This window comes from Malurus melanocephalus, unplaced genomic scaffold (genome assembly GCF_030028575.1).
Source record: "Malurus melanocephalus ecotype Western Australia unplaced genomic scaffold, MMel_1.1 scaffold_48, whole genome shotgun sequence".
Taxonomy (NCBI): Eukaryota; Metazoa; Chordata; class Aves; order Passeriformes; family Maluridae; genus Malurus; species Malurus melanocephalus.
The window spans coordinates 2,400,345-2,424,322 of NW_026623280.1; the positions used below are offsets into that span (position 1 = coordinate 2,400,345).

General features: G+C 36.5%; 1 protein-coding gene across 16 annotated transcripts in view; it reads right to left on the bottom strand.

The window, feature by feature from the left end:
* Positions 1 to 23,978, bottom strand: part of ESRRG (estrogen related receptor gamma) — a 448,915-nt gene that overhangs the window by 50,788 nt on the left and 374,149 nt on the right. For all 16 annotated transcript variants that reach the window (XM_057365148.1, XM_057365142.1, XM_057365152.1 and 13 more), the window contains one exon: positions 1,733 to 1,843. In XM_057365148.1, coding sequence (XP_057221131.1) covers positions 1,733 to 1,843 — 111 coding nt within the window. The remainder of the gene's footprint in view (positions 1 to 1,732; positions 1,844 to 23,978) is intronic.

Genomic DNA, 23,978 nt, shown 5'->3' on the forward strand with positions numbered 1-23,978 from the left:
GAGGGAGGCCCTTAGATAATGAGTAATGATTTATGAGGGGGTTAGTTTATCTCAGACAAATGGAGTTTACAGAAATCAGTGTAGTTATCATCATATATGTAATGTAATGCACCACACTGCAGTAATCTTGGGTTTACACAGAGATTCTTGCATTTCAGTACAACTGCATCAACCCCTGTCCATATCTTAATGGCTTGGAGCTTTCAGGTTGGATTTTTTTACTTTTTTTTTTTTGGTCTGTTTGGTCTTGCCTTTTTTTGGTATGTTAGGCTATCAACATTTCTACTCAATGACAGTATCAAGTAAATGAAAAACTGACAATCTGTGCACCCAGGAAAACTAAACCTCTAATGAAATTAAGCATTAGAGTTTATTAAATTTTATTGTATTATCAGAAAGTTTTTATTATAATGTGCAAAATCTGCTTAGTGCAGCCCTAGATTGTATTTACAGAACAGTGGGACAGCTTATGGAGGCTGAGTAGAAGATGCCAGATTGGACAATTGAAGGAATATAATCAGCATAATGTTTTTTGGAAAGGCAAAAGGAAACTATGCCATATGTTCACTTAAGCCTTAATTTTATGTAAAACTGGCTGTTTTTTCTTTGACACAGCTAAAATGCCCTTTCACTTACAGTTCAAAGACTGTTTATTTGCTCTCCAGATCCCCATATGCTCAAACGTATTGTACACAGCACTGTCCCCTACTGGTGAACACCATCGGAAACAGATTCCATTTTCCATATAACCAGGTATTTTCAAGGGGCTAAAACCAATGTGTGCTGTCAGAGGCTTAGGGGCAGAGGCAAATGGGAGACAAGAAGGAATCTGCCCTCCTTATTTCACTGGCTTATTCATCCTTGTTAGAAGCAATTTAACCTCCTCAGGAGGAGTAACAGGATGCGTGTATTCCCACTTGAATTTGGAAGTTTACAATACTTGATTCAGCCTGTGTGTCTTTGCAGGGTAAYAGACCAGCCTCTTGCACTACAGCTATAATGCTATTAAATTTACTTCGTGGAATTAGTACAGTCACTGCTTGAGTTTATGTAAGCTGCAAAGCAAAACCCCTAACTATTTTTAGTTAATCKCAAAGAGGATGGAACTTGTATTTTAGCAATGAGATGATCATCTCTTTCTCTCTTAATTTCAGGCTGGCGAGATATAATCAAGGACATTATTAAAACATAACAAAACAAAGCAAAAAAAAAAACATCCATGAGGGTACTAGAGCCCAAACTACCAATTTCTGCTTTGTTATTAGTGTGGCATATTGCTGTTTTAATCTAATGCCAGGTAGTGTATTAATCTATAGGTATAAATTAATGAGGCTCTTAATGTATTTTCATTGGGAGGTTGAGCAGTCAAACTCATTTAGTTAGCGAAAACTACAAAAACCACTTGTGAAATCTGAAAGTAGAGGCTTCAATGAGCTAATGATCACAGCATGAACCATTTTAYGAACCACTGAAAATAAAGATAACCTGTAAATGTAAAATTTGCACTGCATAAACCATGCTTTTATACACTTCCACCTGTAAAAACACTCTTTRTTCAACTCCACTTGAGAAAGATGAGCATATTTAAAACAAAACCTGTTAGCAGCTAAATTGATGTACTACTCATGGCAGTATTTTCTGACCAAACCTTTGTTCCAGTCAGGAGCTCAGCAAACAGGGCTAGGAGTCAATACCTTGCACTCAGAGATAAATGTATGTCTGGTGTACTCACATGGCTTTTTTGCTGGCTGAACTAGCTGAGGGTTCAGGTATGGGCTGTTCTCTGCATCTATTCTGCGCTTGTACTTCTGGCGACCTCCGCGTACTCGGTCTAGGCGCACACCTACATTTGGAAACATAAGCAAACATGTAATTAAATACATTATGAGCATGCCTTTCAGGTAACAATCTTCTATTTCCTGCCTTCCAATATTTATATTAAAAGCATGTTTATTTCAAAAGATTAATTTTAGAAAGCATGGGAAATCAGCATCGCAAGTATTTGCAAGCAGTTTAGAGTTTCACACATGCGAGACTAAATATACAACATAATTTCCTGTTCATTTAAAACCACTCATTTATTTCTACATATTATTAAAAACAGCTAACAAGTTTAGTTTCCATTTGAAAGAGCCTAATCTTAAGTGATCTTTGCCAGAAGCAGAATTTCAAAGCTGTAATAAACACCATGGATACAGAAGCATAACATTATGAGYAGAGAAATACAGAAAATTAGAATTTTAGAAACAATGAATGGTGTATACAGTTTAGATAATCAAAACCAAATTAATTAAGATGGAATAACGTGGCCAAAAGGATACAAAATAAGTATCCCGAGTAAAATAAGACTATATATATATGGCCCAAAGAATGACATTTTCATGAAGATTTGAAATAAATCGTATGGCCRTGCATTTAGATGTCATCAATGATGAATTAACATTTTTGTTCTACCTCYATACTGTTCATATCTTCGATACAGCATTCTGCTGCGGTTTGTACAGATATCTAGGCGTTTACCTGCCTGAAACAAGCTATAGGTGCTTTCATTGACAAATTGAAACGAGGAGAAAGGGTGCAAAGTCAGTAGGTATTACAAAACAAGGAAATATTTTTATTTCTTTCTGAGTCACCCAGGCAGATTTCCAGACAATCAGGATCTGACTAAACCAAGCAGTAACATAACACGGAAGCTGAAAGACTTGGCACATATACCGAGCAACAGGACAAGTAATACCAAGTGCAAAATTTGTCCCCRATGACATGGACTTAACAACACAAGAATGCAAGGACACATTAAGTATCAATGACCCCTGTGAGCAATGTAATAAAGTGCAACTCACTTTCTCACTTTTCACTGTCTATTTTATCTCTCCTCCCTCTATGAATATTTTCTATTGCCTACTATTGTGCTCTGCTCTTCTACTTCTCATCCCTCTGATCTCTCTCTAGCACAAAACACCTCCAGAACTGGCTTCTGGACATCAGGGGAAACCACCACGGAAGAAGTTACAGTTCATGTGCACAGCAAGAACACAGCACAGAGTTTATGTGCTGCCTATAAACCTGCACTGATAACACAGACTAGTCCCCAGGAAACATATGTCAGTCCTCTTCAAAACCAAAAAGGAGTGACTGGGTTTGGTAAAGGAAAACTGTTTTGCCAACTAACCAGAACTCCCAAGGCCAATTATTGTTGGGGTGGCTGTTYCTTTTTTGCTTATTTTTCTTGGGTTACTAACACAGGCAGGAGATGTTTGCCTTAATGATGCAACCAACATCTGTAACTATAATTCAGTGAGTTGCATACAACAGTGCTCAGTAGTTTTTGCTCACCAGGAAAGCAGGTAATGATCACCTCCAAACAATGGTGCAATTCYACTTGGTTCATTGCAGAACACTCTGTATGTCAGTCCATCAAACCCAACAAGTACATTTCTCATTGCATGTCACCAGTTGTATCTTTGTGGATCACATGATTTAAATAATAACACAAATGAACCACATACCCCAAGAGGTCAGTGCATAATTATGAACAACATTCCATTTACGGCAGTTACCCTACGTAACTCGTGACTGATTTGTGGTGTAAGTTGTTTGATAAAATTTATGTTGATTCAATCAACAGAGCATGGTTATTTTTGTTTTTATTTTTTTAAAATTATATTACGAAATGCACAAACTCCAAGACCATTTCAAAAACCGATAGCTCAAATCTTCGCAGAACTAATGATGACTCTCTTTTCTTCACACTTGGACTGGATGTTTGAGCTACACCTCAAGCAAATGACATCCAGGACAATTTACTGCCATAAAAACAAACAGCAAAAGACCAAGGTTTGATAGTTGAATATTCAGAAACAGGCAGAGGATTAGAACAAGCCACATGCAATATTGGTGGGATTATGAAAAAGACTGCCCAGCATTTGAAGAAAAATAGATAGAAAATGATTTCTGCATAATTCAGATGCCATCCTTCTTTCTGCTTGGGAACAGATTTCATAGTGATAAAAGATGGATAGCATCAGACAGAAGTATGTTTAATCAAAAAGTAATGGAACTGAAGCTTAAATTAAAATAATATATGTCTACCAAGATGAACGATTTTTTTTACCTCCTTTGTATTAGATGAGATACAGTCAAGCCATTCACATACTCAACAGAAGGAAGTACAGGAGATGTCACAATTGTAAAAATTTACTTAGATCCATGCCTTCACCTAATATACATCCCTGTATCTGTAAATAAAGCTTTCTTTAAAAAAAAAACAAAAAAACCAACTTTTAGATAATTGGGTCGCAATTTTAAAATTACCTAAGTGTATAATAGAACTAGTTCCAATTTTAATGTGAAAACACTTTTGGTAACACAACACCAAAAGACTATAAATTAAGAGTTTTATAACCCTTCCATTAAAACTGATAGAGAGTTTACCATCATTTTGGCTCCTAAGATTTCTGTGCTCCTAATACTACAAGKAAGGAGATACTGTGGAATCAATTTCTGATAATCTAACACACCCTAAGTGGTGTTTTACTTCCCAAGAGTCTTTATAGAAATAATCACAATACAAGACATTGCTTAAAAGCTAAATCCATCTGACATTCCATAAAAACTTTGGAGTTTGCCAGGAAGCAAACCGAAATCCAGAGGTTCTGGAATATATATCTGCATATTCCCCTGTAATTCCTATGGCTTGTATGAGAGAATTCATTACATAAAGTACATTTATATGCTCTCAAGATAGCAGCAACTGATGMCTCCTTTGTCAGAATAACAAAGGGAAGAAACAAAAATAATATTGTCCACAAAAATTCTCATTTGGGGAAGGATGAGCTTTACATCAATCACAGATGTAACCGTTTGAATTCCACACAGTCYGTATTCAGACTATTAAGGAGGATATTGTAACAACTGGAGAAATTAAGCAGACCTCTGTATCAGCTCTGCTGTGCATTCTGGCTTCACAAAATGTTCAGCATCTCCATTCAGTCACCCTATCAGTCCTCAGCCATGAAGTRAAAAGAAAGATACTCACTCCACCCTTATAATTCATGGAACATCTCCTACTGAACTGCATAGTACATATTATGATTACAGCTCTTCAGGGTCAAAACATCCACTCATGTTGCTGAGCACAGCTCCACTGCAGAGCTGATTCTTCACATTTCCTAATGCCCATTTTAAATTCCTTCAACAGAGAAACAAAAGCAAKAGCCCTGATGGAAAAAGGAGGGATGACCACAGGGTAGAAATAGGAAGAACAGGCTTGCCACCACTTAAGAGARCAGTTACTTTCAACGTTCAAGGGCAACACGTTCACTTTACATCTCAGGACAAGCACAACTCATGAACTCATTTGTTCGGGAGTGATGACTAGTCACAGATTTAGACATCACTTACTAATCTCAAAAGATGAGGGTTGGACTGTAGGACTGTAATATACAGAGAGATGTAAACTGTGCAAATCAATGCAATAGCTACATTTTCAGGGGAAGGCACTTACACATACTTATACAACATTAGAAATTCTCCAGCTGCTCTTGAGGGGAAAAAATGCTTTTATACTCACTATACAAGCTTCTACAAGAAAAGTTTACCTACTGGTTCCTACCATAATCTTTTCATGATTTCTCTGAAATGCTACGAACAACACACAACGAAATGTCATTGGCCACTCACTCTGCAGTGAATGTGTTCAGGGTCTTGCCACTTTACCATATGAGCTACCCACCACGTACTTCAATCTAAACAAACTTAAAACAGCCCCACCTGAACTCATCCACTATTTACACCTTCATCATCTCTCCTTATTCTTCTCCATTCCCTCCTTCTCACCTTGGCTGCAAGCTACTAGTGTTCATTTSCTCACTCAACCCACAAACATTTGTGTCCTTTCCATGGAGTTCTATGCCCACAAGTAATTCTCAAGCTAAATTGGAAGGCATTAGCCCAATCCTTTTAATCAACACCTACCAACACCAGGACTATCTATGAGAAATCATTCCCTACCTTACATGGGAGGGCTCCCTACAGGGAGCTTTTTATTTTGAAAAAAAAACCAAAAAAATTCTAATTTCTTTAAATATGAACCAATATCTGAATAAATCAAAAATCCCTCTCTATCTTCCAGTACATCAGTAAAGARCAAGTTTGAAATCAGAATCAAATATGCAATTTTGACTTCCTTCAGGAATTTCCTATTCTGCTCCCTTCCTGTTCCCCCTACATAACACACTCATGGCAAGTTGACGTGTTCTACATTAATGCCACTCTGGCAACCACTAACAGAGCATTTGGAAAAACATTCCTATCTCATTTTTTGAGATGTGTAACTGGCTAACAATCCATTTTCTACAGATGTTTGCAARATTCCCAGCATTGTCTTCAACAGTGAGATGGGTAAGAATGAATACCCACATAACTGCATCTTGCCAGACTCCAGAGGAACATCAGTGGCAGGGGCTAAAAAACCCAAGATTAACAGCAAAACTGGAAAGCACAAAAATCATTTTCATGGCAGGTTCCAATGTGGTTGTCCTTTGGGACATCTTGATAGAATGTTCCAGCTCACTTGAAYATACTGTGATTGTTTCTAAGATTGTTGAGTAAGCTTGAGTGAATGTTATAAACTATGTTTTGCTTTTATTTCCATAAAACAGAAAAACTAGTTGATTTTTCCACCATGAACACAGACACAATGTATTTAGATTTAAGAAGGCACAGTCATCTAGATACTCTTTAGACACTTCAGCAATCTCCATAGYTTGGGATTAGAGTCCAGTGCATTAACCCTACAGTCTGAAAGATCTGCAGTGGAAAAAATACTTTAAACCATGAAAGACTTCTCTCAATACAGCAGAAACATGCAAAAGAGTAACACAGCTGAAGAAACGGGATAACATCAGCCATCATTTTTTGCTGGATCGGCATAATTGTTTTATGTGCTGAGTTACAAGGATGCCAAAGAGCTTCTGAAATGAGTTTAAAAAGTATGTGGATAATACCCTATGTGCAGGGAAAAATTCAGCTACAGATGTAAAATACGTGTCTACTAGGCAGGCTCTAGTTTGAAAACAGAGCCTTAATTCATCAAAGAAGATACAAGCTATGACTCACATTCAAGTTTTCCTGATCTAAGGCTGAATTAACAATTAGCAGGGGAAGGCTTTAGTTGTTTGTCTTTCTATAGCCATCTGCACAATTAAACACATTATTTAGAGTAGCGTAGGAAGTCTAAAAATCATTCTCCTACTTTACGTTCAGTTAGCACCAAAAAGTATTTGATAATATGGGATAAAAATGGCTGTCCTCAAAGGGTGCCTATAAAACAATTACTTAATGAACTGACCCAYATAATTGACTGAAAAACAAAACACTGTTTATTACTTTAATATCTAACTTGATCTGTGACCATAAGCTGTTTAATTTATCTGTTCCTCTGCAATGATTTGCAAAAAACAGTTTATTATTAAAAAAAACCTCAAATAATCAGGCTAATTAAAATACTCAGTRAATTGTTCCAGATTGAAAAATCAAAAGAGCAATATTGCTTTTGCAAAAAAAGTGTTTTAAACCAATACTTCACTTAATACTTTGCTTATGTTTAACAGCAAAAAAAAAAAAAATTCTAGGTAACCAAACATAAGCAACATTTTTGAAATTTCATTTTTGTCTCAGGAGGAAGGGATGAGAAGGCTGGATTTTTGCAGAGGAACTGATAAAAMCATCTCTTAGGTTAAAACCCAGAGGTTTGTTTTTTTTCTGTTTGACAAAAGAACTGATAAATGTATTACTTACACAGCTCAGTACTCAACCTCTCTTGAAAGGAACATTAACTTTGCATGAACTAATCATCTACATGSTGAAATTTTGTGCACTGTCATTTATGCATTAAAGCACAAAAGCACRTGAATAAAATCCCTTTCGTTTTCCCATGTAAATGAGACTTTGTGTAAATAAAGTCTATTATTTCTTAGCCCAAGTGATTTCCATTGAAGAATGGTCCATAAACAAAGATGTTCACATGAAGAAAATCTGGCATAAAATGTTTAAGAATCCCATTGTCGCTTTACATTTTTTAATGGCTCCATATGTATCCTAATCTGTGACACTCACAAATACAAATTAGGTCACATGCAACAGGTGACAAGTTTTAATTGAATGTCTTCTGTCTGCAATTCTGACAAAAGGTGAATGGAAATAAATGAGTCTGGCAAGACAGCCCTGAGCCTTACAATACCCAATACCTCATTATTTTTAAACAGCTATCTATAAACTGATGCTGACAAGCCTTGAACCTTTTATTTCTGTTCAAGAGGTGAATGTGCAGAAAGAAAGAAGAAAATTAGAAAAAAAAAAGAAAAACATGACAGCTACACTGTTGCATTAAACATGCAACACCCATTATGCAATGATTAGCTCTCAAATATTACAAAAGAATATCTTTTACACTTCACACGAGAACTTAGAAAGAAAAATCTGTCTCTTTTTTGGAAGAGATACACTCTATGCACTCACTTACCAGTGCCTAAATTTGATCTTTCCTGAGTATTATACTACCAGTTTTTTAGAGGAATTATGCTAGACTCAAGCTAATTTTAAAAGAGACTGAAATTAGACCAGTAAATACAGGTTATAAAGCTTCCACTTCTTTTCCTTCCATTTTCCACAATGAGGAAGAGCCTATGTTGCAGCAAATGYGCATATTTGTAAACTGCAAAGGAAAAAGAATGCAGAACTAAGATAGAAAATATATAAAGCCCTGGTGCTTCTGAAATGAAGCAGTTACCATTACATAATACTTCTCTCCCCATCACCTGGATTACTAATATACTAATTACTAGGAAGCAGTGTAAAATACTGCAACAGCTTTTATGAATAACACAGAAAATACTGTTGCTAATTGCACCATTAAATTTCATGTCAATGTGCTTATATATCATAACCATACTATATGAGAGTATATGCCTTATTTTTTTAATTATGCATACAATGTCCTGGGACAAGGTATAAGAATAAATAAAGGCAATCTATCACTAACTAAATACCACAGTTCTAACCTTAATTTATTTAAATATAATTACAGAAGATGCTATCTTGTTTCAGAGTTCAAATTACAACCAATTTAATGAAGTGGAGCTTGCTGGGCTGTAAAGTCATTACTGCATCAATACACTTGTAGCCATTACTTTAAGGTGACAAGCCCAGACCGGGAAWGGCAACTTGGCTGATGATCCAAGGAGAGGCACAGAATGTCAGGAGACAGAAAGGTCAAAAAGTAAGTTTGAGCATGGCCATGCCAGTGCCTGAAGGTCAAAAGAAGGCCTTTATTCTAGATCACATCACGAGAGCTTATAAAGAATTCAGGAGCCACGCTGGTGACAACTCTAATATAAAAGAAGTCTGACTGAAGTTCTGGACCATTTGCTGGCAACTCTCAAGAGAAAAGGGAAGATTGAAATGAAATTCGTTACAATAATCAGACTGTGAAGTACCAGCAGCACGAGCAAGATCTCAATACCCTTTTCAGATACAATAATGTGAAGTTTCACAGTATTCCTGTTAGTGACTTGGATGATGTAGGATTCTGGAATTGATCTATGATCCAGAAGTTCATGGGAAAGTTCTTATTAGCATGAGTTGAAAGAGTTATACAAAATAGTTCTACTGGAACCAAGAAATAACCTGCTTAGAATCTGGATTTCTGCCTACAGGAAGTGATTTTCTTTTTCATTGGAACTAAACCAGACAAAACTAAAGGATGGCTCACCATACTAGAGCTTTAAAACAGATGTAAAATTGACGGAAATATCAAGTTTTTTATCTTAACAGAGATGATCCCTAAGTTTGGGATTTTTTTTCTTTTCTGTGTTACTAGACTTCTTTTTCCCCCCTTTGGGAGAAAATCTTTCTCATCTTCCTCAAGAAGCAGCCATTCTGTGATGAACTGTAAAAGAATAAGACAAAATTTACTCTCCCAATTGCTCTCAACTGGAAAATTAAGTGAGACTTAACTTTACAGCTAAGGTGGCTTTACAATGCCACTTGAGTCTTAATTGACCTCAGAGCAAATACATGTATTCACACAGAATTTTGGATTTCTCCAAGGCTTATTCATGAAAACATCATATTGACACTGTCTCTTCTCTAAGTACACCCATAACAACCCTATCTCTGCAACCTTCCTCATATTTATGTATTGAGTAATTATGAGCCAAACTTTTTTTGGTGAAAAACTATATAATTCTTCCCTGCTTTTTCTGTATTATTTTAAAGAATAATGTAATGATTTGTGGAACTGCAGCAATTTCAGACATCATCCTTACAATTTCCTCAAAAGATATGGCAGAATTCTGRACTTCTTCCCTGTGTCTTCTGCATGCTCTTCTATGGCTTTACAGAATCTAGAGCAGGGGGTACAATGGGAGWACAGCCCAAGAAGCTTACACCATGTCTCAGCTTCTGTTTGCAGCTAATTCATTTTTAGGAGCATTTTATCTTATATGATTTATGCTGTAAGTGCACTTCATCAATKTGCCATATGGAGAAGACTGCAACAGAAACTTTAGCAAAGTTTCCTCAATGGAAATTTAGAATATCTAAGCTGATCTGTTCATGGACCTGGCTGATGCTAAAAAAATAAGGGTTGCTTTTAAACCTGTGCACTGACTTWATATGAAAATTTGGGTTTGACTCAGAAAATGTGATAGGTATTCTTACTTTTTTTGGCTTTCTGCAGCCAAAATACAAGCATTTTGTCTTCTGCATTGCTATTCTGTTTGCAAATGTTTTTCAAGACTAGATAGGAGTCACACAGCAGGGTTTCATCTGGARTCCCAGAGTAATCTGGAAGGACAACTATAGGATAAATTCTAACCWCAAGATAAAAGAAGATCTTGTATTACTAGTTTCAAGTGGCTTTGTCAAATGACAGGGCTTTTCTGCACTTTGCACTTCCTGTCCATGCAGTGCAACTTTCTGTTTCTTACAATTCTGTCTGCCACAACGGTGAAGTTTAACAGTGGCTTATATGGGTACATAGCACAAATGGCCATATTTTATGACTGTCAGGAATCTGAAATTCCTGAAAGGTTTCTRCTCCTTTTCTGATTTGTCTGAGCAGCTGCTTATTTTAAAAGCTACAGTCTTCATCTCTAGGTAGGGGGAAAACCAGTGATCTGTGTTAGCATGTTCAGACTGGAAGGTACTGACATAGCACAACACAGCATCTTCTTGTTCAGCRTTGCTTCTGCCTGAAAATGTCTTGAGTTATATGGAAGAATTTTTCTTTTTGTTTCATTATTTGCAGTGCACTAAAGTGACGACTGCTCAACAACAAAACAAACTTCAAAATGCAGAGGGGCATCAAATTGAGAYGTAGCAGAGTAAAATAAAGAAAATTATGTTAAATGCCAGTGGGGTGAAATTGTTTCCTATCCGTATTGTRGGACTGCTTTAAAAGATGGAAACAGAAAAAGGAGATAGGTTCTCTGCATATATTATGGTTTCTGGAGGTGGCAGGTAAAAACATTCCAAATGATCCTGCCAGGAAGGGATTTTACAAATGGCCTTTAATGGAGGACCATGATCCCAACCACAGAACTCTTCTCAAGAAATAAGTATTTGCATTTTATGCGAAGTATCAGAGTGTACAAACATTTGCCCCAACATTTTCCAAAGTGCTGAAAACACTGCGGCTGTCAGTGCAACATTAGGTTGAAGAAGTGCTGTTAAGCCTCAAAACCTTAACATTTTTAAATAGGTACTTCTGTATTTACATATTTTATTCAAACAGATCTTTTTAAATTGCCTTTTCCTTTGTTTGTCTATACCATTTCCACTGTTCTTCTRTGTATACTACAATCAATGAATTGTGCGTACATGAGAATCAGAAAGTGAAACTGAGCTGAAAACCAGCAAAATTAACTGATCAAGTTCTGATGCTAAGGTTAAGTGAGGTGCAAAATAGGGAATAAATTTTTTAATTTATTTACTTTTACAAGAGAAGGTGCCAGTCCTTCAGTTGAATTATAGTGGTAGATGTATAAAGTATATAAAACTATATCAAATGTGGTAAAATATCACAAGATTAAAAAAATGTGTACTATTTTGTTACTCTCTTCCCTTAACACAAAAAAGCCTGAGATATTACTGCATATACATATATATATAAAAATAAGGTAGTATCTGGTGATATCAGCTTAAGTGTGAAAAAACCAGAAGAATATTTTTTTATAATTCATGTAACAATTGTATACATTTGTGTTTCAACTTCTTAAACATTGAAAAAGAAAATTACGCACAGGTACAGACAAAGTTCTGTGGCTATAAATGAAAAGAATCTAACTCCTCATACTTAATTTTAAGTATTCTCCCAAACATGCTTAACATTTGATTCATGCCCTGAGTGTGAGTGATTTATCCATTAGGTCACACACCCTGCCAGCCTCACAACCTGACATTCTGGCTGACACACTGGAGTGACAGGTAACCCTCCTTGTGGCCTCTGAGGTGCCACTTGAGCAATTAATGGAAGGTTTATTAGTGATACCACTCCACTGATACTGCTGCTAGAAGCTTTCCATACAGAAGCAGATTGGTTAACCAGCATATTGACTATTCTTTCGTGGTCAGCAGYAGGAATGGATCAGATCTTAGGGTGAAAATCCCGGCTGAAAAATACAACTGCAAATGTGCTCAGCATCTCCCAGACTTTTTGACTGCCTATAATCCTGCCAGCAATTAATAGTATGAGTTATATGAATTTCATTTTAATAAAACATGATACATTTTGAAACAATTCGGCATATAGTCTGATTATGAAGTGCCCCTGCTCTAAAACAGAAATAGTGACAATTCTCTTCTAATCTCATAGGTAACACTGGGCCTTTGGGAAATGAGTTAATAAATTCTAGTTTTCTAACCAGGCAGACTGATTTACTGTAAACTTCCCCCATTACACTTACAGTAGATGTCTATCAAATTGCCTATGAGAACAAATTTATGGAAAATATCCAAGAGTAATGCTTTGTTCTTATTAAAATACATGAATATGTATGTAATTTTAGCCAGCCTAAATGAACAAAACAAAACAAAAAGAAAGAGGAAAAAAGGTCAACAATTTTTGTCACAAGAATTATTCTTTTACACTAGAAACAACTCCTCCCTGTTAAAAATGCCTTTATATAAAAGATGCTTGTCTGAGGAGAATATTTTTCTTTAAATTGTGATGGCAATTGCTATGAAGAAAACCTGCACAATGTRCAAGGGTATATTAATACAAGTAATTGGGCGACATAATTACATGAGCATTATTTTAAAGAGGAAATAAAGCATAAAATTTCCTCATAAATTATTTTTATATAGAATTTTAGCAGATRCAGAATTTTTAAAAAATGGAAGTTTTAAGTCAATAATTCCTGATAGRCACAGTCCATTTAAACTGATACATATTTACCCTCCTTCTGAATGCAGATCTCAACGGGAATATTCACCAAGTGCAATGCTAAATGCATGCATATTTTGTTTTTCTAGGGGTCATGAAAAGAATATTTACCAAGCAGGAGACCAAGGTCTTCTCACTCAACACACTGCAAATCTACTGAGTCTGTATATTTCTCCAAAGCTACTTCTAAGGGCAAGAAAAGCCAAGAGCTTCCTTTCATTCACTTTGTATTTTTTTCCAAATACTGTTTTTATTTTCAAAATTTTCTGCTTTATCTCCAAAGTTTTCTTCCCCCCATTAAAACACATACATTGGACTCATTCTTTCTTTCTTTTAAACGTATCAATAGATATCCCTATGGAATGTGACAATCCAATTTAACAGACATCAGGACTCAAGATTTTACTGAGTAAAAAGATGACAAGTTATGTACAAAATATTTGCTGAAACGAACCTACAAACAGCAAACCAGAAGATTATTTCAAGATATTTATAACTAGCACCCTCAAATTGAACAAATATGTCTAATCCTCTTCCTAGGGACAGGTTTTCAGCAAGTTGACCATGAGGTGTGTGTACAGTTTGTACCATTTGATCCAAAATTGTGTTTGTGGTTTCCACTGCAACATCCAACCAAGCCTTTTCTCATCACCATAAAGGTTCTTCACCCAGAGGTGTTTGGGCACTGGCACAGGCTCCCCAGGGCAGTGGTCACAGCACCAGCCCGACAGAGCCCAAGAAGCGTTTGGACAATGCTCTCAGACACACGGAGTGACTCTTGGAGTGTTCTGTGCAGGGCCAGGAGTTGGACTCGATCACCCCTTCCAACTTAGAATATTTATGTTTCTATGACTCTATGATCATCACTAGATCACCATAAAATTAATTAACAGTTGAATTATACTGCATCTTTATTAGAAATCCAAAGTTTCTTACAGAAAGAGCCTTGGACATACTATGGAACACCTTTCCCACTGTCTCTTTCCATGACATGTTGTGCCCTTTCACTGGTTACCATAGCTCCTCCTGACATATTTGAACAGGGCATTCTTTTAGCACTATGTTCCTTCCTTTTTTTGTTTTTTTTTGATTGAAAGATTAAAATGTAGAATTACTAAGTACTGTTCTTTARCCTTCTTTAGCCTAATTTCAACACATTTTACCAACATTATGCAGTTTTAAGATCACTTTTCCTACCTTAATAGTCAAAGTATATAGATCAGTTCATAGAAGATTTCACTTGAAACATTCATATATTTTTGTCATGATATGAAGACAGTGAAATTATTAGGTCAARAGAGGAAACTCACAACATAATCATGCGAAGTGGAAACAGATCACATGAAAAATATTTATTTGATGCTATTGCCAAGAGTACCAGAAATGCATTTAGAATAACCATCATTTAGTTTCAAGGCTTCTTTCATCCCGATGAAAGSCAGATTATGAAACTGGCATAGAATTTATTTTTATTACTAATCTATTCTTCTTGATCTGACCAAAGAAACAGATGCGCATATATGTAAGTTCTAACTTCTTAATTTGGTACAAAGGACAGTCAAATTGTTCCTGAACACAGGTGGAGTTCCCTCAGTTTTCTGAGCTCTCCATGAAAAAAAAAAAGCCATAATTGTCAGTCTGTGATCAGGAAAACAGACACAGGTTTAAAGCAAAAGGAGATTACAAGATCCATAATGACTTGAAATGAGAACAGCAGGAACTCTGGAGAGAATGATCACTAAATACTGTATGCTTTGCACAACACAGTGTAACTCAAACCAATGACACTGCGTTGCTTAATGACTAATAAAAACTAAGACTCAAAATTCCTTACTCACTCTTTTATCCTGCCTTACAAAGACAATCCTTGAATATAAATACAGGAAACTAACTATAAGAAATTAAGGTCTGGAGAGCTATTGGCAAATAAAAGTCTGTGTGTGCTTCAGTTTTCCACATTCAGATTCTGCCCACCACTGCATTTCCACATTACTCTCACAAAATCCAAAATTGGACCTGGGACTGTTATTTAAGCAAAACGAACCTGTTTATTCCTCCTTTTTCTTTCCCTCTCCTTTACCTCAGAATCTTTTGCTTGGATCAAAATCTCCTTCCACTATGTGCTCACTTGGTCCAGAAAATATTCTGATCCTCAGGTCAAATTTGAATCCATTTTCAGATATTCAAGTTTTTTTCTACTAATTTTAATCTGGACTAAATATATTCAGAAGAATGGTACAAAAACATGCAGAGAAATCCAAACAAGAATGCAGAGTTTATTGCATTACTATAAAGTGACATAAGAAGAATAAGATCTTGCCTGTATTTTCAAAGGAAGCTGATTCAAATGTTTTTTCTTCAAGCTTTAACTTAGTCAAACCTGGAGAAAAGGAAGGACTGACCATTGAAGAAAAACCTTCTAATTATGCTTATATYCAGCAAAATTGTGCATCAGTTATAGGAAATGTCACTATGTTTTCTGGGAATAGCATTTATTGGAGAAAATCAAAACACATGGCTCTGAGGATGGGTCCTGTGAGCAAGGCCTTTGATACTGGGGATGGGACCTTCTTAAATCAGTGATCTCAATGGTCTTAACAAATCTGATATTTTTTGATACTGCTTCTTAGGGTTCTACAAGTTTCCCAATTGCTGACAAGTGAGATTTATGTGAAAATCGTACACCTTGGCATTGCTCAGGAGCATTTGTTTCTTGAATTGAGGCAGGTTTTAGAAACTGTAACACAATTCATTTTTTACTGCCTTTTCCCTATTTTACAGAGTTAAGTTATTTTCCACTTGTCATGCCATTGTGTCAGAGATGGTGTGGTGTGGTGGATTGATACCTCTTTATTATTCTCTCCAGCCTGTGCCTTTCCTTTTAGATTGCTCTGTGATCTTCTTTTCAAACTATTCACCAAGAGTGCAAACGTCTCTACTTTGTGCCAAATTTTTGTGGGGTCTACTGTTCTCTCAGTGATGGTATTTACGTATTTCTTGCAACTAGGTTTACTTAGCGCAGTAAAGCGCTAGAYCAACAGGAAACTTGTCAATATATCCTAAATCCATCAAACCAGAAGAATTCACACTGGACCTTTACATTAAGATTATGAGCACACAAAGGAGAAAAACTGAGAATGCAGTTCAAAATTTATATTGACAATCTGTCATTTCTACATTCAGAGTAAATTTTTTGTATAACTTCCACAGACCAGATTACTAATTCCACACCAAAAAATTCCTAAACCTCAAACAAATCCAAAGCCAGAATTCAGTGATTTTGATTGGCATCTTCCCCACACCTGAAACAATGTGGCCCACTTTTTATTCAAAATCATTTTCACAAAACAGCGTCAAAGTAAGTTTTAAATTCTCTGCATGGGCTTTTTCATCTTTAAAATGATCTAATTAAAAGATGAGAAAATTCTCCTCGGAGTTACATAAATATATAAGATGGAACAGAAAAGTTTTTCATATGCTTGTTTTTCATTTGTCCCATTCTATTGATKCTACTCTGAGGAATGGATTTTCATCTTTGTACTAAACATCAAAAAATGCTCTCTATACTTTACATTTCTTAAACCATGTTGTACATTGTACCACAGAGGTACACAGCCCTCATCAAAACTCCACACGGTTGGCAACTGCCACAGTGAACTAAACAGACTGGGATTTCAAGTGCTGGATACTTAACAGCCGGAGAAGCTCTTTAATCTTGTTTAAGAAAGAGAGGGCATAATTTATCTAGAGACAATCCTCCTTTGGCAGCATATGTATAAGAAAGGGAGGCTCAATGTGCTGAGCTYTAAAAGGGAATTGAAAATAAAAGTTTCTACCGTGAATGCACTTCACAACATTCAAAAACAAACAAACAAGTGAACTATTATGCACATGAGGTCTGAGGCATCAGTAAAGAAATTCTGCCTGTGCTGGTAGTTGCATGAACCAATGCAACCCACAGTGAGAGAGATTTATGATTTACCTGTCCATCTCAGACTGTTGCTGAACAGGGTCATAATCAAACACTTTCTAGATACTTCACAAGCCATGCATCCTGAAATGAATGGCCATTCACAAAAGTACAATGCCAAACTAGTTAATGCATATTATTTGATTCTAAGAAGTGCAAAACCACGTCAGTTGGAAATGAGGGCAGAAAACAGATCTTATTACATGCAATTGCAACACAGTCAATCCTGCCAATGGCAAAGATCAATGGCTAGACTCGTAATTCCTCCACTGAGAATAGCTAGGGTGAGACAAAGAATTCCTTCATGTCCTTTTCATTCATCAATAGATACCACAAAAAAAAGTGGGTTATTTAGTGCTACTTTCCACTTACATTATTAATGTGAGGAAGCAGACTAAATCCTGATTAACAACAAAGTAGGCACAGTGAAGGAACTAAACTATTGTAAAGGTGCAAGAACCTCATATAAAAAGTCAGTTGGTTTGTGGACATCTTTGTCCTCCCTAGCAGTTTTGATGTACAACTGTTGAAAACCCCTTAAAAATTTAATTTGGATGTAGGGCCAGTAAATACTGGTGCTTTTTTTTCCACTAAAGTACAGGGACTTGACACACCCCAGGAAAAAATTGGTAAGTCTGTCTTTCAAGAGAAGGTTTTCCATCACACTTTATTCTTTATATGGAACAGTTTAGCTGAGGACACACTTAGAGATCAGTGCCATGTTCCACTGCACAAAGATCTGTTAYTAGAATCCAGCAATTTTACACAGTTTTCATGATGAACAAATGCCTGCAGTCCTTACTCAGAGAAAACTGCAACTGAAACTCCCTTGCCACTAAAACCCCAATTGCAGACTTTTTCCAGCGTAATATCCAACATACCCGCCTAATTAATGTAAGCACTATTACTGCCATTTATCTTTCTTTTTCATTGTTTTTTACTCAGTTACTTCTCCAGCAAAATGCACTGTGTTTTATTGTTAATTGTGATTAAAAAAAAAAAAAAGAAGTGAGCCAAATCAATTACAGTCCTCTGTCAATCTGTATGGTTGAGCCACAACTTTTACTGTTTTAATTAAATGAAGAAATGGGTCTATTGTTTAAAGGCATTAAAAAAGGCAATTCGAAACTTCAAGTAAAGCCTTTTTGCTTTTACTGGGGGGCAGAGATATCCATAAAAGCAATACAGGTCTCTATTTGAATTTCATAGCAACTGTGAAATTTATAAGAATCACAGAAGCAAGTAGCTACCCATTTTTTTTTTTTCTTTTCGCTAGTGTACCACTAGTTCTAATGGGTTCAGATTGTGAAGACATTGTTACCAACAAAATGTTGCCATGGCTTTAATCCTCGCTTAGTCAGAGGACACAATCTTTAATGAAGAAGGAAATCACAATCTTTAATGAAGAAAGAAATCTAACAAATGAACAGGAAAAATTCTGAAGCAAAAACAACAAGCCATATAGGTTGTCAATGACAGAGGGAAGATTAGTGGAATTAAACTTTATTATTAGAATAAAGCTGATCTTGTATATTATTTGCATTATATAAAAAATTGTCCTGAAATATGTGAATTTCAACAACGGAAATATTTGTTGTAAATGGGATTTGACATATGTGTGAAACCGGATAAAGGGATTTTGAATCCAAGTCTTTCCCCTGGCAAACTCTATAGCAGAGGGTTGCCACAACAAGGAATGCTGAGTAATTATGGAACTACATAATGACTCATCTGTACCACTCCTTTTTCTGAGTCACTCTTTTTCTGTGACCAGCAGAGCTGTAGATTGTACAAAGTATTCTGTTTACATAGTCCCCTTTTTCACTCYAAACATCCCCAGGCCAGAGGGATCACCAAAGAAGCCAGTCTAAGAACAACATAAAACATTATTACTCTTCTGGTTTTCCCTAAATGCTCTAGGTAGCCATCGCTTTATCCCGTGTACACGACGTTCCATTACTGCCCAACCTAATAAAGACTTCTGTCACAGCGATAGCTTTTCATCTTCAGAGCTCTTTTCTCCTCTCCTGATAAGGCTGCCAACTCTACTCTCTGTAAATGAGCTCATGCGAACACTTTATTTTCGGCTTGTGGAAACAAAAAGGGCCAGTGCTCAGCTTCAGAGCTTGAGGGGGCGGTTTGCTATCTTCAAAGCATGACCAAGGCGTTTGAAAGGAATTAAAATTAAATTGGTGAGCTCAGCTTGAAATCAGGAACTTGAAGCAGGACTACTGCACTCACAAACACTGATTTTTCTTTAAAAGCTTCAGAAGCCCCATAAAAATGGTCACTACAACTCATTTTTATTTGTGTACTCTTAAACCTTTGGCAATTGCTTAGATAAGACTGCTAGCCAGTAGCCTGTGCTACTATCAATAGGCGCACACAGCCGAGCATCTCACTCACAGGACAGATGGTTATCCCATCCCAGTGCACTCAGTTCAAAAACATGTGAATGGCAGCTTCGGCTTCCTTATCCAAACAGCAAATAAATTAATTTTTTTTTTGCAATCAGTGGCATATGTTTGCATCTGTGTACAGAATGGCTTGGGCCAAACCGGAATTGACATGTTTCATTCAGTGACATCCTAACTATTTTGTGAATGTCCAACTCCCTGCACTGTTTGACGCACAATAAGGAGACAAGAAATTTCACAAATATTTCCCCTGCTGTTGAATTTTATACATTAAATKTATTTCAATGGATAGCTACTTACTGTGTAGTGATACAAAGATGTTTTCTATTTTCAAAAGCTTATACAAAATATATCCTGTTCTTCTGCATCAGCTGGTCAGGTGGAGAACTAAGTGAGCACTGGCTCAGGGCACAGGTATTCCTACCATCTAACATCTGGCTCAAACAAAAACTATTTGCTGGTCTTATATTCCTAGTCTGCCCACATCAGGAATGGACTGAAGAAGTGGACTATCTCATTCAGCTCATGATGAAAGCCCAGCCAATACAGGAAAGGAAAATATGTGACACCAAGGAGTGATCATTCTGCAAAATCTTTTGAAGAAACCTCCTGGAGGTTTCCCTCATGGTGTTCTCTGAACAGTGTCATTCTTCAAAACAATTTCCAATGCATACTCTTACCACCTTATTACCACTGCTATTACTATTTCTAGATTCATGTTTAGAGGACCAATGCTACGGTTCACTGCTGTCCCTCCTAAGTTTGGGGCAGTTTCAGATAGCAAGTTTCTTGTTGTTGAAGAGGTCTAATTGGCACAGTTTGAAAACAGAATCAATAACAAAGCAGAGGGAAACAAAGCAGCCTTTCCGGACTGGAAAGACTTCTAATGTGAGTAAGTGTGTAATTGATCCCTGACTTTTCTAACACCATCCTAAAACAAACACTAAAGGTTATCCAGAAACTGCAAATGCTCTCTGGAGGACAAAATATCCAAAATTAAAGCAAATTGCTTGCTATATTTCTAAATAAGAAATGCAACGYAATTTTCCCTTTAAGAAACTTCTTTATAAAAGAAAGGATTAGAAACAGCTGTGTCCAAAGACACCACAAAATACTGCAAGAAAATATGAAGCTGTCCAGGACTGAACACCCAAGAAAACAGAAACAGAAAGCTGGACTACACTACAGAAAAAGAAAGGGGGATTTAGGAGATGGTCTGATTTGGTTTCACAGACTCAGCTTCTGAAATCACAGGCAGTAGAAAAGCCACCTGTCAGAAACTGCCTCCAAGCACTTGCCAAGTGCTGTTCAGTAACCATGGCATCCATACATGCTCAGCTTGACCAGGGGATCCTTCTCTACACACCATCAGTGTGACACTGCCTGCCATCTTTCTGCCCTGATCCCATCTTCATKCTCCCTCATGCCTTCCCCACCACAAGCTGTTTTATATTCATGACTATCAAACGCAGCAAAGTCCTGGAAAAGTCCCAGCCTTGGTCAGGAAACAACTTTATGCCAACCTTAYCAAGTTATGAATTTGAGAGTCTGACATGGCTCATGATGGACTWTGGACATTTTGTAAAAATTGTGAGATAAACAGCCAGCATCATAATCAAATCAAGAAGCAAAACCACAAGCAATGCAGAAACAACAAACATTTTCTCAACATGGAAATCTCAAAAYCTGATTTAAAATCTGAATGATTTTAAGAAGTTCTGTCAATATATCCTATGAGAAATAGCTTCTGCATCCCAAAATACACTACATATTGAAAACAAGACAATTAAACCTGAAGGTGTGCATGCATGATAGATTTTAAAATAAGTTCATGGCACAGCATAGGCATGATCCTGCCTCTGCTACTTACAGCACTTTATTGACTTCAAAAGTACAGAACTAAGGCTCCTTTCATACTCTCACAGCACCTACATAATACTACCATAAACCTACTATTCTTAATAATAAATTATATTACTAAGAACTGGGCCTCTGGCCTCCCTGCCTGAGCCACTAATCTGTTCCTATTAGCAGGTAGGGTCTACAATGAAGACTGGATACAAAACCCATTAGTAGTAACTAATTGCAATTGACTAATTGATGATAAGTGACTGATCTTAATCATGTGCAGGGACTTCAGGACCTTCTCTTATTCCAGAAGAGAAGTACTTCCTTCCTGTAGCTGAAAATCAGTCAGCATTGCCCAAGAATATTTATAGCACACAAATGCTATTTTGGCTTAACTGGTTATACTCTATTCAGCTGAGGTTGTAACATCACTGTGGTTCATTRCATCATGATGATGTAACTGAAAATGAAATTGTAAATCAACATTTGTTCTGCTCTGCTAAAATCACCATCTTTCAAATACTATTTTTGACATTTAGAAGCTGTAGTTATCSTCACTGTTGTTAGCTTTGTTAGCGSAGAGGATATACAAAGTCAACCTCTGTGTCTGGCCAGGATTCAGATTTGTTTGCTGCTGTGTGTCCCTTTTTAAGGAGAAGGGAAAAGAAAAATGAACTCATATTCTCCTGAGATTTACATTTTTAAGAGTATTTCAAGCTTCACCCGAGATAGATTATTATTACTATTACTGTCTCTCTTCTTTTTATCATGTAAAGGTACATCACCAAAGTAAAATGACTACATTCCAGAACAATTTTCATTTTCATGCAACTTTTCGCTCCACTGAAGAAAYTTTTCCATCCCTCTGCATTTGAGGAGTCTCTTTTTGGTGTGGCATGTACTCCTGTTTCCCTCTGCAGTATTTAATATCCTGTTGGACAGGGCAGTTAAAAAACACCTACAAGGAAATATCTTGYTTGTTAAGGCACCTACAGATTTTATCACTCATTCTCAGAAACAGACCTCAAAATGGTTCTTAACGAGCACACAGGCATTAAAGAAAACCTAAACAGACTTGTAATGTTCCGTCAAAAATTTTGACCTAAGGCCACTAAGTGCTTAGTGGYATGATATCTCCTGAGCAAAGACTGGAGCACTTGAAGGGAAGAAATTCTTTCCTATCAGAACAGAGGAGTCAGCCCTATCTTCCATGGGAGGAAAAAACCCAAAACCAACAAACTATGGCTTTAAATAGAAGATTAGCAGAAAGTAGATGGCATTAGGAAACAATGCAAAACAAATGTAGTTAACTGAAACAAAMCTGAATGGTAAATCTAGGATGTTGCCTGTCTAGTCCAATCCCTTGTTCTTTGGTTTGTGTTTGTAAGAGATTTTGCTGGCTATCTTAATCACTTTGTATCATGCAGTAAAGTCCAGAGARTAAGCAAACAGAATCCTCTCAAKGCCAGGAGCGGAATTTGGGTCAGACTGAAAAAAATGGTTTAGTGGCCTGTGCCCTCTGTCTACCAAAGCTGGCTTTCTACCTGGATGGCTGTACCTCTGCTGAACTACTGAGAATAATGTTTCTCTGCCTCAAAAATCAAGTGGGCATTGCTTGGAACAGAAAACGATGAAAACAGGAGGAAAACGATGCTTTGTAAAAATAGAACATTTTTTAAAATCACCATTTATACCTTGGTCCTGTAGGATTTTAACTCTTTTATATGTATTTATTTACTCTTCTWACACTTACCTTAATAATGATAGTTCTGAAATATTCCTCATATGCCTAGTTTCCTTTAAAAAATTACTGCACTTAGCTAGAAAAAAAAACCTTTCTGTTTTTCATCCCTTAACTGCTACAGTTCTCAAAGTCTTCCATATTTTCAGCTATTATCCCTTTCGTGCAAAGAGCCCACTTAATAACGTTCACTCTAACAACCTCATTTATTTTCCAGAAAATTAACTCAGTTTCAACCCTGATTAATGATTTCATCTAAATGAATCAAATTAAAAATTGAAAATTATATTTCAAAAGCCAAAGAAAAAAAAATTGACCATTTCCAGTTAACAAATGATCCTTTCAAATATTAAAAGATGACCATGAAGAGTGCGTGATAGTAATGAAATCTAACTGGGGCCTACTGCTTATCTGGAGTTCAGGAAGGGGGGAGAAATGGAAAAAAAAAAAATCTTTCTGCATTGTTAACGCTGAAGTCTCTTGGGATACCAAACTGACTTCCACTTAGTCTTTGCCTGTAATCAGTACACCAAAATAACACGAGAATTTCAACGT